Source organism: Taurulus bubalis, assembly GCF_910589615.1.
Source record: "Taurulus bubalis genome assembly, chromosome: 13".
Lineage (NCBI taxonomy): Eukaryota > Metazoa > Chordata > Actinopteri > Perciformes > Cottidae > Taurulus > Taurulus bubalis.
In genome coordinates, this window is record NC_136601.1 from 14,188,648 (window position 1) to 14,205,757 (window position 17,110).

Sequence of the window (17,110 nt, forward strand, 5' to 3'; positions counted from 1 at the left end):
CAGAGATGATATTTAAAAAATAAAAATAAATCACCTTTCAAAAAGGCACAGACAGTCTAACAGTCGGTATCATCTCAAGAACACAACTAATAGAAAGTCCCAATGTTAAAGGCTAAGTTAGCACAACACATTAAGATATATCACGTCACTTGAAACTGACAGTATAAATGTGGCCTATATTGCAAGCAAAATATGAATTTTCTTTTTTTACTTCTATCTTTAATGTGGTCGACTCAGACAGTAGTCAAACACAAGCAAGCTAAAAAAAGAAAGGCTTATGTAATATACATGTTTAAGAAGGTAAGTTGACTGCAATGGAAATACACACATTACTCCGGTGATGATTTCCACCTGTGGTGTATATGCTGCTATTACACAACAATGAATGGCATAAGTAAATTTACAGCCATCTAACTCAAAGGCCAGCAGTCTGTCTAATTTACTCACATATGTCTTGCCAGAGGGGACATTTAGCAACTAACAAAAGTAATATATTGTACATGGCACATGTTGGCAAATATAGCCACATAAATTGTGTTCTCATCCACAAAGACCATGTGTGTGTAAGGGACATATTGACAATGTTTACATTGACGCTGATTTCTAAGATTCAGTTACACTACACACTGAAAGGTCCTATTAAGCTCATTGCAATATATTATTTTTGTACATTTGTATTTGATTTGTTCAGTTTCAAGCTGCAGCAGAAGCTGTATTATATTGATCATGTTTTTGTGTTAAGATATGAAGTCTATCAATAAGAACAATACATGAAATGAGAACTTCTCAAAGGAATGTATCTGTGTAATCTTTTATGAATGCCAAAAAACATCAACAGATCCTAAAATCCAGACTATTTTCAAACAATCCAAACACAGGAAGTGATGGAAGTCAAAATTAAAATAAGTAAGTCTTCAGGAAAATACTTACTTTAAAACATTATTTTTAAGTTGAATTGTCAAACAATTAATAATACATATTTTTTAAAGCACAGGATTAAGGACACAGAAGATACACCCAGAAGTTAGGGAATAGAATCTGTATGAAACTATAGCTGAAACATTTAAGAGGAATGAAGAGTGGTGTCAACATAGGAGGGATGTAAGCACTATAACTTCTCTCTCATCATAAGAAATACGCTTCAGTTCTGTCAACCCAACAAAGTTGACTGAATAAATTCAACAGGCAGAGAGAGAGAGAGAGAGTGTGTTGTCAGTTATCTTTCACTGCCACAAAAAAAAGCTTTGCCGTTGTTATTGTCCCTTGCTGTTGACAATTTAAAAAACATCTGTTTTACTACGCTATACGTTAACTAAGGTCTCATCCCAAGGGACTGAAATAATGACTTCATATGAAACCAGCACAGAGCAGCAACTTATTCAAAACGAAAGAAACTTTCAAAAACATCCCCCAGATTATGAGCAATATAAAGAAATAAAACTCTGCAGGACAACAAATGACAACAGAATGGTGGAGGTAAGTCAAATCACTCAAAAAGGGATCCGGAAATTGAAATGCAGAACCACGGACAGAGACAAACTGGTAGAGTCAAATTCCCCCAACTGGTTGAAAACAGTGGACAACACTGGCATGAACAAGCAGATAAAAGTTGTGTGTGTATGTGTGTGTGTGTGTGTGTGTGTATGTGTATGTGTATGTGTGTGTGTGTGTGTGTGTGTGTGTGTGTGTGTGTGTGTGTGTGTGTGTGTGTGTGTGTGTGTGTGTGTGTGTGTGCGTGTGTGTGTACATCTATGATAGGAATTATGTTCCTACCTCAGGAGAATCATCACAATCCCCAAACACCTCAGCAAAGTCTGATGGACTTTTCCTCAGAGTCTGGTCAGCAGGCAGTGTGTTGTCATTGTAAGAACTCACGAACTTAAAGTCGCTGGTTCGAGAACCTGTTGTCAGGTACGCGTCATAATTGTAGGTGCTGCGTAAAGTTCCTGTGCCGTCAACGTCTGCGTAATTAGGAGGGAGATACGCGCTGGGGATGGCAACTGCTCCATCAAACAACAGTCTGGGCTTTCTCCTGCGACAAAACCTCACACCCAGGATGATGATGATGAAGGTCAGGAAAAAGGTGGACACAGACACCAGCGCGATGATCAGATAAGAGGTCAGTTTGGAGTTCTTCTCGTCATAAGAAATATCCTTCAGTTCTGGAACCTCAGCCAAGTTATCGGAAATAAGTAAATACATGGAGCAGGTGGCAGAGAGAGAGGGCTGTCCGTTATCTTTCACTGACACAATGAGGTTCTGTTTCATGCTGTCAGACTCAGAAATGTCCCGCTGGGTCCTGATCTCTCCGCTGTGGAGACCAATAGTGAAAAGTCCCTGATCAGTGGACTTGACTATATGAAAGGACAGCCAGGCGTTCTGTCCGGAGTCCGCGTCCACCGCTATCACTTTGGACACCAGAGAGCCTCCGTGTGCAGCTTTGGGGACCAGCTCGGTCATGAAGGAGTTGCCCTCCGGGGCGGGGTACAGTATCAGAGGAGAGTTGTCATTCACATCCGATACGAACACACTGACGGTCACGTTGCTGCTGAGAGGAGGAGAGCCGTTGTCTCTGGCCATCACGTGCACTTTAAAACTCCTGAACTGTTCATAATCAAACGACCTCACAGCGTGGATCACCCCCGTGTCTCCGTTAACAGAGAGATAGGAGGACACCGGGGCACCGTTCACCTCACCAGGTAACAGAGAATAAATCACTGTACCGTTTTGTCTCCAGTCGGGGTCTCGAGCAGTAACGGAACATAAAGTGGAGCCAGGTTTGTTATTTTCAGTCACATAAGCGCTGTAGGACTGCTCCTCAAACACAGGTGGGTTGTCGTTGATGTCTGCTACAGACAACTGGACAGTTTTAGAGGAGGACAGAGGTGGAGAGCCCTCGTCAGTGGCAGTGATTGTAATGTTGTAATCAGACTCTAGTTCACGGTCCAGTTGTCCTGTGGTCACCAGAGAATAATAGTTTTTAATAGAAGGAACCAACTTAAAAGGGACGTTTTGCTGAATGGAGCAGCGGACCTGTCTGTTAGTCTCAGAGTCTCTATCCTGTACGTTGATGATGCCCACCTCTGTACCAGGTGACACGTTCTCAGGTATGGGGCTAGTGAGTGATTTCAGATATATCACAGGAGCGTTGTCGTTTAAATCAGTAATTTCGATGATCACTGTGGCATATGACGCCAATCCCAGACCATCTTTTGCGCTAATCTGGATTTCATATGAAGATTCTTTTTCATAATCAAGAGATTCAGCCACTTTTACTTCTCCTGTTTTAGGGTTCAGAGAGAAAGCTTGGTTTTCATCTGAAACGTGATTAAATCCGTACGTAACATCACCATACATCCCTTCGTCTGCATCAGTAGCGCTCACTGTGATCACCAAAGTATCCAGAGGAGAGTTTTCAGGCAGACCTGCTTTATAAACGGCCTGGCTAAACACTGGTACATTATCATTAGCATCCAGTACAGTGACGTGTATGACTACAGTACCTGATCTCTGAGGAGAGCCTCCATCAAATGCGGTGAGCAATAACATTATCTCCTTTTTGTCCTCTCTGTCTAATTCTTTGTCGAGGACTAATTCACCATATTTTCGTCCAACACCCTTTGTCTTCACATTTAGTTTAAAATGGTCATTTTTCTGAAGTGAGTAGCCCTGAACAGCATTTTCTCCGATGTCTCCATCGTGTGGCTCGTCCAAGAGAAAACCTGCACCCTTAACCGCAGATTCATGAATTTCAAAATTAAGCGAGTCCTCTTTAAATTGAGGTGAATTGTCGTTTGTATCCTGAACGCGGATGCTAATGCGGTGCAGTTCTAACGGGTTCTCCAATACGAGTTCCTGTTTCAGAACACATGAAGCCTTTTTCGCACAAAGCCCTTCTCTGTCGATCCTTTCTTGTACGATCAAGTCTCCGGTGTTGAGATTTATACCGCAGTATTTAACACTGTTATCTTCAGTATCGATACGAGCCTTGCGAGCAGACAGTCTCCCCAATTCAAGTCCCAGATCCTTAGCGATATTTCCAATAATAGATCCACGTTTCATCTCCTCCGGGATAGAGTAGCTCAGGTCTCCATAGACAGGGTGGAGGACAAAACACATGAAAGCAAGGCCGGAAAGAAGCACAAACCTGCTCTCCCCCATTGTTACTTGGAGAAAAAAAATATACATTAAACTACGAAGTAGGTCAATATATATCAAATTAAAAAAATAGCGATTCCTTCCAATCTACAAGAATTGTGACATTGCAGTCCTACACGTAGCAGATGTGTTTTCAACTATAGGGTACAACAGCAGAGGCAGGCTTTAAATTCGCTGAGACAGAAGGGTGGAGAGAGACCGTGGCTTCTCGTTTGCTGGTACACACTGACACCATGAGTGTTATTTTAGGTATAACAGCACCATGTCGGATTTTGGTCTTTATATTATGAATGTTGACAGATTCAGTAATAGTTATGTAATAAACACTAAACACTCAAACTATATATTGCATTTACTATTTTAGGGCTATCTTACAATGAGACCAGATAATATAGCTGGCCCACTTGTGCTGGATAAAGACAACACAATATAAAAATGTTATTATTGTGTGGAGAAGAGCCAGTGCTTTAAAATAACATTTAGGACAATTACAGAAACAATGTCTGAAGACATAATGGGGACTTTTAGATTATTTCTGTTCCTCTTCTCTTTAAATTCAAAACTGTAGGTAAACGGATGTCCTGATGAAATGGTGGTCATATGTATTTCTGTTTCAGCACTTATTCACATCTCCACCTTAATGGATTAAGATGGCATCAAGTAGCATGGATCAGTGTTTTTACACTCGTCATGTATAACTTATATTGCTCATATTGAAAAAAAACTATCTTCACTTTTTAATTATGCAGATTGAAACGATGTGGAAATATACTGAGTTTTGATCAATGAGGTTGGATTTAGTATCCTTTTTGATTGTTAGACTAAACATTGAACTAATGTTTTGTTTTAATCATTACAAAAAAAGGGGTATGCTTCAAGTTAACACATTGCATTCAATGAATACTCAGTCTAAAATATTGTAAAATGCAGATGACTCTGAGCAAAGATCAGACAGCTTACAAAGATATTTGCATGATTGCTTTAACTTCAACTAATATGCAACAAAGACATGTTCTCACACTTAAAGATCAGGGTTTGGATACGGTTTTAAACGTTGTAGTGCCTGCTACTGGTATTTTGATAGATTATTACATTTTAAAATTCGGTCAACTTTTTTTTTAAGTTACAAATTATCAAGAGTTGTTGCAAATGGAAAATTAATGGGGATGGAATTAAATTTCCAAACGTATCATAGAAGAAATGCATCAAATAGAAGACTGGAACTTTCACAGAGCAAAACTATTGTGTCTGTGAGCTTCCCTGTAAAAACTTCCGTTGTCTGCATTAATTTTGATTTAAAGAGTGCTTATATACTCAATAGTATACCTGTATGTATCTAACGAGGACATATCAGCATTAATGTTAACAAGCAAAACTGAAGGAACACAGAGACTCCTTTTATAATGTATTCATACTTTAGAATACAATGCCTAAGCATCCGTTAATACTGATGAAGTTATAAAGAATATGAATAGAGAAAAAATACTTAAGCTGACACCAGTTTAGAGCAAAACGTGAATTATACAAGAAATAAAGGGCACATTATTTTAGCAATGTTTGTAAAAAATGCAAAAGAAACCCACTTTTAGCAAAGGGGAAATGACAACAGCTTAAAGAAGAGGTAAACAAAAAAATGCATTAGAAGATCGAACAGAAATCAGCACCAAGGAGAGAGAAACTGGCGTATTTCAAACAGGCTTCCCTAATGGAACATGAAATACAGCAATCATGCAAACAGACAGAGACAAAAAAGACTTAAGGAAAACAAATGTGCAAACAATATTCCAGAGGACTGATAGAGCTGACAAAACTAGAGTATGTGCGCATAGATGAAATATGTGTATCAGACTGTGCAGTAGGGGGTGACTGGATGGGAGATTGCTGGGACACTGTAAAAGTTGCTTTAAGAGCTGTTCGGCTTCAGCATATTGGCATATTGGTTCAGTGTTGTTCAGTTCAGTTAAGTAATATGAAAAATGGTCATACCTCAGGAGAATCATCACAATCTCCAAACACCTCAGCAAAGTCTGATGGGCTTTTCCTCAGAGTCTGGTCCGCAGGTAGTGTGTTGTCATTGTAAGAACTCACGAATTTAAAGTCACTGGTTCGAGAACCTGTTGTCAGGTACGCGTCATAATTGTAGGTGCTGCGTAAAGTTCCTGTGCCGTCAACGTCTGCGTAATTAGGAGGGAGATACGCGCTGGGGATGGCAACTGCTCCATCAAACAACAGCCTGGGCTTTCTCCTGCGACAAAACCTCACACCCATTATGATGATGATGAAGGTCAGAAAAAAGGTGGACACAGACACCAGCGCGATGATCAGATAAGAGGTCAGTTTGGAGTTCTTCTCGTCATAAGAAACATCCTTCAGTTCTGGAACCTCAGCCAAGTTATCAGAAATAAGTAAATACATGGAGCAGGTGGCAGAGAGAGAGGGCTGTCCGTTATCTTTCACTGACACAATGAGGTTCTGTTTCATGCTGTCAGACTCAGAAATGTCCCGCTGGGTCCTGATCTCTCCGCTGTGGAGACCAATAGTGAAAAGACCCGGATCAGTGGATTTGACTATATGAAAGGACAACCAGGCGTTCTGTCCGGAGTCCGCGTCCACCGCTATCACTTTGGACACCAGAGAGCCTCCGTGTGCAGCTTTGGGGACCAGCTCGGTCATGAAGGAGTTGCCCTCCGGGGCGGGGTACAGTATCAGAGGAGAGTTGTCATTCACATCCGATACGAACACACTGACGGTCACGTTGCTGCTGAGAGGAGGAGAGCCGTTGTCTCTGGCCATCACGTGCACTTTAAAACTCCTGAACTGTTCATAATCAAACGACCTCACAGCGTGGATCACCCCCGTGTCTCCGTTAACAGAGAGATAGGATGACACCGGGGCACCGTTCACCTCACCAGGTAACAGAGAATAAATCACTGTGCCGTTTTGTCTCCAGTCGGGGTCTCGAGCAGTAACGGAACATAAAGTGGAGCCAGGTTTGTTATTTTCAGTCACATAAGCGCTGTAGGACTGCTCCTCAAACACAGGTGGGTTGTCGTTGATGTCTGCTACAGACAACTGGACAGTTTTAGAGGAGGACAGAGGTGGAGAGCCCTCGTCAGTGGCAGTGATTGTAATGTTGTAATCAGACTCTAGTTCACGGTCCAGTTGTCCTGTGGTCACCAGAGAATAATAGTTTTTAATAGAAGGAACCAACTTAAAAGGGACGTTTTGCTGAATGGAGCAGCGGACCTGTCTGTTAGTCTCAGAGTCTCTATCCTGCACGTTGATGATGCCCACCTCTGTACCAGGTGACACGTTCTCAGGTATGGGGCTAGTCAGTGATTTCAGATATATCACAGGAGCGTTGTCGTTTACATCAGTGATCTCAATAATCACCTTTGCTTCTGAAGATAGTCCATAACCATCTTTAGCCTCAACAAACACTTCATACTTCGATCCCTCTTCATAATCAATGTTACCTGTCACACTGATTTCTCCAGTCTTCTCATTTAGTAAAAAAAGCTTTCGTGATTTATCAGACAGTCGGCTGAATTCATAAGTAACCTCTCCGTTGACACCTTCGTCTGCATCTGATGCACTTACAGTGATAACAGGGGTATTAATAGCTGAGTTTTCCGGTAACGTGGCTTGATAAACGGCCTCAGTAAAAACTGGTGCGTTATCATTAGCATCAAGTACGATGACGTGTATGACTACTGTCCCTGATCTCTGAGGAGAACCACCGTCTACAGCTGTGAGTAATAATTTCATTTCCTGCTGCTCCTCTCTGTCTAACTCTTTATCTAAAACCAACTCACCATATTTTCTACCAGCACTTGTCGTCTGACTACTGAACACAAAGTGAGGGTTTTGTTGCAAAATATAGCTTTCAACTGAGTTCTTGCCTATATCGGCGTCGTGCGCTGCATTGATACGATACCTAGCTCCTTTGTCAGCTGACTCTGTGATTTCAAGCTTTATAATATCCTTTGGGAAAATTGGTGCATTGTCGTTTATGTCCTGCACCTGTAGGGACAACCGGTGTAACTCCAGTGGGTTTTCTAATAGCAAGTCGAATTTAAGAACACACGAAGGCTTTTCTCCGCAATGCTCCTCTCGGTCGATTCTTTCCGCAACAATTAAATCTCCGCTTCGAAGGTTAATCCCGCAATACTGTCTGTCGTTTCCTTCCATGTCAACACGAGCTTTTCGAGCAGACAGCCTTCCCACCTCCAGGCCGAGATCCTTGGCGATATTTCCAATAACAGATCCGCGCTTGAGCTCCTCCTGTACAGAATAGCTCAGGTCTCCGTGTGCGGACTGCACCAAAACAAAGAAAAAGACAAAGCCATAGCTTTGAACAACGCGCCTTCTAGTCATCATACTGAGACAGAACTGCACAAATTAGAAGACGTTCATATCGAGCATTGAAAAGACTATTCGATCAATAGATGTGCCTTCCAAGCATTAGTCGTCGGTATTGAATGACATGAAGAACACAAGGCTGGTCCATACAAATAATGGGTGGTGTGCAAAGCAGCCTGGACATTTGACTCCTTAGCTGGTCTATAGTGACACCGTGAGTACAAAGGAAATATAACAGTCATTACAAGGTATTCTAGTAAGGCCTTAATGTTTGAATGAAATCGCATAATGAGGTAATAAAAAGCATCGTGATTTGATATCTTTAAGTTAAGTAAGATGTGTGTTTTTTGCCTCATAAGGCTGTACAAACAAGAGTATGTCTCCTCCTACAGTAATCTACCTCATGGTGATAATAGTAAGACGACAGTGCCCAAATGTTAAATAAAGCTGAATCACGGTATTTAGTGTTGGATACTATTTCTATACTCCAAGTTCGCTTGGAAGCAAATCTCTGTCCATATGGCTGTCTATCTCTTTAGTAAATAAACTAGTTTAAAAAGCAACACCAATCGGGAAAAGCAATGCCATGCCATTTTATGTTACACTGATGGAATAACAATCCAAAAGAAAAAAAGTTTATAACAGCACATATAAATAATTGGTGATTTGTACTTTCAAATATGGAATATTACACCTATGACGACAAATATTTAATCTCAGTCTACTGATGTTATTTTTCTTCTGTTATTCGTATCTTTTAATTTTAGTTAAATATAAACGTAATCCAGAACCAAGATGTTAAATACAAAATGGAACAGAGGTATCTCATGTAAACAACTGTAATATAAAACATATGAAAGGTGAGGAAAATAGAAAACAGGGAAGAGTTCCGTCACAAGTGCAACAATGAGGTTCAGCACCAAGGACAGAGAAAATAAATATAAAATCTCCAGCGCAATTTCAAAGACACAATAAGGGATACATTGCAGTTTTGAGGGATCTATAGAGTTGACAACAAATAAACATATATATATATATATATGTATATATTTTATATATATATATATATATATATATATATATATATATATATATATATATATATATATTATACATCCTCAGCATGTTGAAATGACTGCAACTTGACTAACTCTAACTCTAACTATTGATGAACTATCAGCTTCAATGGGAATTTAAGTTAAAAAAAAAATGACTCTTGAAATATGAAGAGTAAAGTAACTTGCACAGTTGAATTAATTTGTATGGCTGGCGTTAAATAACTCAATACATGGTCTGAAAAGCAAAGGAAGGCAAATATGAAGTATAACTGTAAGAAGGTATTGACTGGATCCTTAAAATAGAAATACATCAAACGATAGTTGACAGCAGTTCCTATCTCAGGAGAATCATCACAATCGCCAAACGCTTCAACAAAGTCTGATGGACTTTTCTTCAGAGTCTGGTCAGAACAACAAAATCCAAAAATAACGACTCATTGTCGCTTACCTGAACTTTTGACTAGAACCGACAAAGACAGAGACAGTTGCAGAAAAAATGAGAGTCAACTACCAGCATAAGTGTGTTACAGATTCTAACATTGGCTGAAAAAAAATTAAAAAGATATGTGAAACATGTTCCTACCTCAGGAGAATCATCAGAATCTCCAAACACCTCAGCAAAGTCTGATGGACTTTTCCTCAGAGTCTGGTCAGCAGGCAGTGTGTTGTCATTGTAAGAACTCACGAACTTAAAGTCACTGGTTCGAGAACCTGTTGTCAGGTACGCGTCATAATTGTAGGTGCTGCGTAAAGTTCCTGTGCCGTCAACGTCTGCGTAATTAGGAGGGAGATACGCGCTGGGGATGGCAACTGCTCCATCAAACAACAGTCTGGGCTTTCTCCTGCGACAAAACCTCACACCGAGGATGATGATGATGAAGGTCAGAAAAAAGGTGGACACAGACACCAGCGCGATGATCAGATAAGAGGTCAGTTTGGAGTTCTTCTCGTCGTAAGAAATATCCTTCAGTTCTGGAACCTCAGCCAAGTTGTCAGAAATAAGTAAATACATGGAGCAGGTGGCAGAGAGAGAGGGCTGTCCGTTATCTTTCACTGACACAATGAGGTTCTGTTTCATGCTGTCAGACTCAGAAATGTCCCGCTGGGTCCTGATCTCTCCGCTGTGGAGACCAATAGTGAAAAGACCCGGATCAGTGGACTTGACTATATGAAAGAACAGCCAGGCGTTCTGTCCGGAGTCCGCGTCCACCGCTATCACTTTGGACACCAGAGAGCCTCCGTGTGCAGCTTTGGGGACCAGCTCGGTCATGAAGGAGTTGCCCTCCGGGGCGGGGTACAGTATCAGAGGAGAGTTGTCATTCACATCCGACACGAACACACTGACGGTCACGTTGCTGCTGAGAGGAGGAGAGCCGTTGTCTCTGGCCATCACGTGCACTTTAAAACTCCTGAACTGTTCATAATCAAACGACCTCACCGCGTGGATCACCCCCGTGTCTCCGTTAACAGAGAGATAGGAGGACACCGGGGCACCGTTCACCTCACCAGGTAACAGAGAATAAATCACTGTGCCGTTTTGTCTCCAGTCGGGGTCTCGAGCAGTAACGGAACATAAAGTGGAGCCAGGTTTGTTATTTTCAGTCACATAAGCGCTGTAGGACTGCTCCTCAAACACAGGTGGGTTGTCGTTGATGTCTGCTACAGACAACTGGACAGTTTTAGAGGAGGACAGAGGTGGAGAGCCCTCGTCAGTGGCAGTGATTGTAATGTTGTAATCAGACTCTAGTTCACGGTCCAGTGGTCCTGTGGTCACCAGAGAATAATAGTTTTTAATAGAAGGAACCAACTTAAAAGGGACGTTTTGCTGAATGGAGCAGCGGATCTGTCTGTTAGTCTCAGAGTCTCTATCCTGTACGTTGATGATGCCCACCTCTGTACCAGGTGACACGTTCTCGGGTATGGGGCTAGTCAGTGATTTCAGATATATCATAGGGGCGTTGTCATTTACATCAGTGATCTCAATAATCACCTTTGCTTCTGAAGATAGTCCATAACCATCTTTGGCTTCAACAATCACTTCATACTTCGATCCCTCTTCATAATCAATCTTACCTGTCACACTGATTTCTCCAGTTTGCTCATTTAGTAAAAAAAGCTTCTGAGATTTATCAGACATACGACTGAATTCATAAGTAACCTCTCCGTTGACACCTTCGTCTGCATCTGATGCACTTACAGTGATAACTGGGGTATTAATAGCTGAGTTTTCCGGTAACGTGGCTTGATAAACGGCCTCAGTAAAAACTGGGGTGTTATCATTAGCATCAAGTACGATGACGTGTATGACTACTGTCCCTGATCTCTGAGGAGAACCGCCGTCTACAGCTGTGAGTAATAATTTAATTTCCTGCTGCTCCTCTCTGTCTAACTCTTCATCTAAAACCAACTCGCCATATTTACTACCAGCACTTGTCGTCTGACTACTAAACACAAAGTGAAGGTTTTGTTGCAAAATATAGCTTTCAACGGAATTCTTGCCTATATCAGCATCTTGCGCTGCATTGATACGATACCTAGCTCCTTTGACAGCCGACTCTCTGATTTCAAGCTTTATAATATCCTTTGGGAAAATTGGTGCATTGTCGTTTATGTCCTGCACCTGCAGAGACAACCGGTGTAACTCCAGTGGGTTTTCTAATAGCAAGTCGAATTTAAGAACACACGAAGGCTTTTCTCCGCAATGCTCCTCTCGGTCGATTCTTTCCGCAACAATTAAATCTCCGCTTCGAAGGTTAATCCCGCAATACTGTCTGTCGTTTCCTTCCATGTCAACACGAGCTTTTCGAGCAGACAGCCTTCCCACCTCCAGGCCGAGATCCGTGGCGATATTTCCAATAACAGATCCGCGCTTGAGCTCCTCCTGTACAGAATAGCTCAGGTCTCCGTGTGCGGACTGCACCAAAACAAAGAAAAAGACAAAGCCATAGCTTTGAACAACGCGCCTTCTAGTCATCATCCTGAGACAGAACTACACAAGTTAGAAGACGTTCATATTCAGCATTGGAAAGATTACTATTCGAGTAAATTGTCTTCCTTCCAAGCATTAGTCGTCGGTATTGAATAGCATAAAGAGCACAAGGCTGGTCCATCCAAATAATGGGTGGTGTGCAAAGCAGCCTGGACACTTGACTCCTTAGCTGGTCTATAGTGACACCGTGAGTATAAATGAAATATAGCAATATATTCTAAAATCCTCTATCCGAAAATAATGTTTCATGTTTAATTAAAAATGCGCTCTAATAAGGTATCAAGCAGTTTCACACGGAAAAAAATGTATAATTTACGTTTGAAATAAAATGAGATACTAACTCCTTGAGATATAAGACTTTAAAAACAACAATATTAAATTAAGGACTCCATAGTGATCATAATAAGAGAATATTCCCCAACGATTTATGTAACGCAATGCCTGAACACGGATTGTTTCTGAATTGTTCCACACTCAATTGTGTATCTATATAATGGTATCTTTAGTAAAAAAAAATTCAAATTCCACGCTTCATGTCCCTGGTTTTGTAGCTTTTATTCTGCCATTAAATCTGAGAGAGAAGAGAGAGAGAGAGAGAGAGAGAGAGAGAGAGAGAGAGAGAGAGAGAGAGAGAGAGAGAGAGAGAGAGAGAGAGAGAGAGAGAGAGAGAGAGAGAGAGAGAGAGAGAGAGAGAGAGAGGGTCTGTCCAATGCACCCACTATAGTCCCGCAGCAAAATATGTCCAAGAGATGTGGGCATGAGAGCTAACTGGTACAAGAAAATCAGAAGCCTCACCAATAGAGGAGCTAAAGCTTGTTCTTCATCTTGTATTTCCGATGGCATCTCTGCCACGAGCTAAATACGTTTTGTGAGTAATGTTTTTGAAAGTTACACCGCATCAATTGTTCGTACAAAGACTAAACATGGACATTTGAGAATACAGTCAATGATAAGTATTTGTAATAAAAATAATATAAATAATAAAACAAAAATACAGTAATTTAGACAACAGTATCAAACGGGAAAAATTGTGCAGCAGTTTGAATGGGAAATACTTGATGCACTGTCACTGAATGTCATTGAACGTGAACAATTAATGGAGATACTTTTAAAATGCATGTAACTTGTATGATATTGCGAAACAATCAACTACATAACACTTTACTGACTGGGGCTATAATTCATATCACATGATGTATTTGTCATCATTGAAGACCAGAGGTCCAACGTTAATGACAAGGTGAACAATAGATATGTCTGATTATACAAAAACCTATAGTCTAACACATAATGCATTTCTATTTTCAAAAGGCAAAACATAACAAGACACATGTAAGTTTGACTCTTAATGCATCAACAACAGAACAATAACGCTGTTTAGCACCAGGGACAGAGGCACGAAGAAATGAAGCTCCATTAAAATGACACAGACGAACACACATCAAAGAATAATAGGTATATATAATCAGAAGAAGAGACATTAACTTTATCAAAGTATTATCTTTGATTCAAAATAGTTGAATGTGTAAACACCAAGGACCGAAAAGAGCATTAAGAGATGAGACATGTGAGGAGAAGTATAACATCCTTGATGTTGCAATGGAACTACTACAGAAGTGCTCACCAATATGAAATGCAAAGTATCTTTGTGAAGCAAAACTAACAAATGCTTCGTGAATCCTTACACCATCAAAATCCTTAATAGGCTGACGCAGGTGGGAAATAATCCCCCTAAACTCAAATAAGGATCACTGAATCAGAAACTAAAGAGACAACCAACAGCAATAATTAAAGTTTAAAAACACCAACCGTCAGGATAAAAGTAGGCCTACAATAGGAAACACTCAAACAAAATCAAACAATAACGGCACATTGTCGCTTACCCAAACCTATGACTAGAACCGACAAAGACAGAGACCGTTGCAGAAAAGATTAGGTGAGTCAACTAACAGCGTAAGTGTGTTAAATCTTCTAAAATGGGCTGAAAAAAATATTCCAAAGATATGTGAAACATGTTCCTACCTCAGGAGAAGAATCACAATCTCCAAACGCTTCAGCAAAATCTGATGGACTTTTCCTCAGAGTCTGGTCAGCAGGCAGTGTGTTGTCATTGTAAGAACTCACGAACTTAAAGTCGCTGGTTCGAGAACCTGTTGTCAGGTACGCGTCATAATTGTAGGTGCTGCGTAAAGTTCCTGTGCCGTCAACGTCTGCGTAATTAGGAGGGAGATACGCGCTGGGGATGGCAACTGCTCCATCAAACAACAGTCTGGGCTTTCTCCTGCGACAAAACCTCACACCGAGGATGATGATGATGAAGGTCAGAAAAAAGGTGGAGACAGACACCAGCGCAATGATCAGATAAGAGGTCAGTTTGGAGTTCTTCTCGTCATAAGAAATATCCTTCAGTTCTGGAACCTCAGCCAAGTTATCAGAAATAAGTAAATACATGGAGCAGGTGGCAGAGAGAGAGGGCTGTCCGTTATCTTTCACTGACACAATGAGGTTCTGTTTCATGCTGTCAGACTCAGAAATGTCCCGCTGGGTCCTGATCTCTCCGCTGTGGAGACCAATAGTGAAAAGTCCCTGATCAGTGGACTTGACTATATGAAAGGACAGCCAGGCGTTCTGTCCGGAGTCCGCGTCCACCGCTATCACTTTGGACACCAGAGAGCCTCCGTGTGCAGCTTTGGGGACCAGCTCGGTCATGAAGGAGTTGCCCTCCGGGGCGGGGTACAGTATCAGAGGAGAGTTGTCATTCACATCCGACACGAACACACTGACGGTCACGTTGCTGCTGAGAGGAGGAGAGCCGTTGTCTCTGGCCATCACGTGCACTTTAAAACTCCTGAACTGTTCATAATCAAACGACCTCACCGCGTGGACCACCCCCGTGTCTCCGTTAACAGAGAGATAGGAGGACACCGGGGCACCGTTCACCTCACCAGGTAACAGAGAATAAATCACTGTACCGTTTTGTCTCCAGTCGGGGTCTCGAGCAGTAACGGAACATAAAGTGGAGCCAGGTTTGTTATTTTCAGTCACATAAGCGCTGTAGGACTGCTCCTCAAACACAGGTGGGTTGTCGTTGATGTCTGCTACAGACAACTGGACAGTTTTAGAGGAGGACAGAGGTGGAGAGCCCTCGTCAGTGGCAGTGATTGTAATGTTGTAATCAGACTCTAGTTCACGGTCCAGTGGTCCTGTGGTCACCAGAGAATAATAGTTTTTAATAGAAGGAACCAACTTAAAAGGGACGTTTTGCTGAATGGAGCAGCGGACCTGTCTGTTAGTCTCAGAGTCTCTATCCTGCACGTTGATGATGCCCACCTCTGTACCAGGTGACACGTTCTCAGGTATGGGGCTAGTGAGTGATTTCAGATATATCACAGGAGCGTTATCATTTAAATCAGTAAGTTCTATGATTACCGTTGAATATGACGCCAATCCCAAACCATCTTTTGCACTAATCTGCATTTCATATGAAGATTCTTTTTCATAATCAATAGATGCAGCCACTATAACTTCTCCTGTTTTAGAGTTTATAGAGAAAACGTGTGTTTCATCTAAAACATGATCAAATCCGTAAGTTATTTCACTATTTAAACCTGCGTCTGCATCAGTAGCACTCACTGTGATCACCAACGTATCCAGAGGCGAGTTTTCAGGCAGACTGGCTTTATAAACGGCCTGGCTAAACACTGGTACATTATCATTAGCATCCAGTACAGTGACGTGTATGACTACAGTACCTGATCTCTGAGGAGAGCCTCCATCAAATGCAGTGAGCAATAACATTATCTCCTGTTTGTCCTCTCTGTCTAATTCTTTGTCTAAGATTAATTCGCCATATTTTCGTCCAACACTCTTTGTCTTCACATTAAGTTTAAAATGATCATTCTGTTGAAGTGAGTAGCCCTGAACAGCATTTTCTCCAATGTCTCCGTCATGCGCCTCGTCCAGCATGAATTGCGCACCCTTGGCAGCCGATTCTCGTATTTCAAAGCTAAGCGACTCCTCTTTAAATTGAGGTGAATTGTCGTTGATATCCTGAACGCGGATGCTAATGCGGTGCAGTTCTAACGGGTTTTCCAATACGAGTTCCTGTTTCAGAACACATGAAGCCTTTTTCGCACAAAGCCCTTCTCTGTCGATCCTTTCTTGTACGATCAAGTCTCCGGTGTTGAGATTTATACCGCAGTATTTAACACTGTTATCTTCAGTATCGATACGAGCCTTGCGAGCAGACAGTCTCCCCAATTCAAGTCCCAGATCCTTAGCGATATTTCCAATAATAGATCCACGTTTCATCTCCTCCGGGATAGAGTAGCTCAGGTCTCCATAGACAGGGTGGAGGACAAGAAACATGAAAGCAAGGCCAGAAAGAAGCGCAAACCTGCTCTCCCCCATAGTCACTGCAAGAAGGACGTGTACTGCCACAAAGTAAGTCCAGATATTCAGAAATGTCGCTGTGACTTACTCCAATATAAGACAATAATCACACTGCAGTATCACGAAGCGATATCATCAACTGCAATACAAT

General features: G+C 41.5%; 3 protein-coding genes across 3 annotated transcripts; all 3 read right to left on the reverse strand.

The window, feature by feature from the left end:
• Positions 1 to 1,761: 1,761 nt before the first annotated feature.
• Positions 1,762 to 4,107, reverse strand: LOC306745593 (protocadherin beta-15-like; the record flags this gene model as incomplete). The annotated part of the gene is made up of 1 exon (XM_079228410.1): positions 1,762 to 4,107. Exon 1 carries the CDS (start codon positions 4,060 to 4,062, stop codon positions 1,762 to 1,764), a length of 2,301 nt encoding a protein of 766 aa, XP_079084536.1. The 5' UTR covers positions 4,063 to 4,107.
• Positions 4,108 to 6,138: 2,031 nt separating this feature from the next.
• On the reverse strand, positions 6,139 to 8,538 carry LOC306745584 (protocadherin beta-15-like; the record flags this gene model as incomplete). Its single annotated transcript, XM_079228401.1, has 1 exon — positions 6,139 to 8,538. The coding sequence occupies one exon, from the start codon at positions 8,536 to 8,538 to the stop codon at positions 6,139 to 6,141; it is 2,400 nt and encodes a 799-aa protein (XP_079084527.1).
• A 1,263-nt stretch (positions 8,539 to 9,801) lies between these two features.
• Positions 9,802 to 16,977, reverse strand: LOC306745953 (protocadherin beta-15-like; the record flags this gene model as incomplete). Its single annotated transcript, XM_079228818.1, has 4 exons — positions 9,802 to 9,813; positions 10,027 to 10,038; positions 10,162 to 12,198; positions 16,624 to 16,977. The coding sequence occupies 4 exons, from the start codon at positions 16,975 to 16,977 to the stop codon at positions 9,802 to 9,804; spliced, it is 2,415 nt and encodes an 804-aa protein (XP_079084944.1).
• Positions 16,978 to 17,110: the final 133 nt, after the last annotated feature.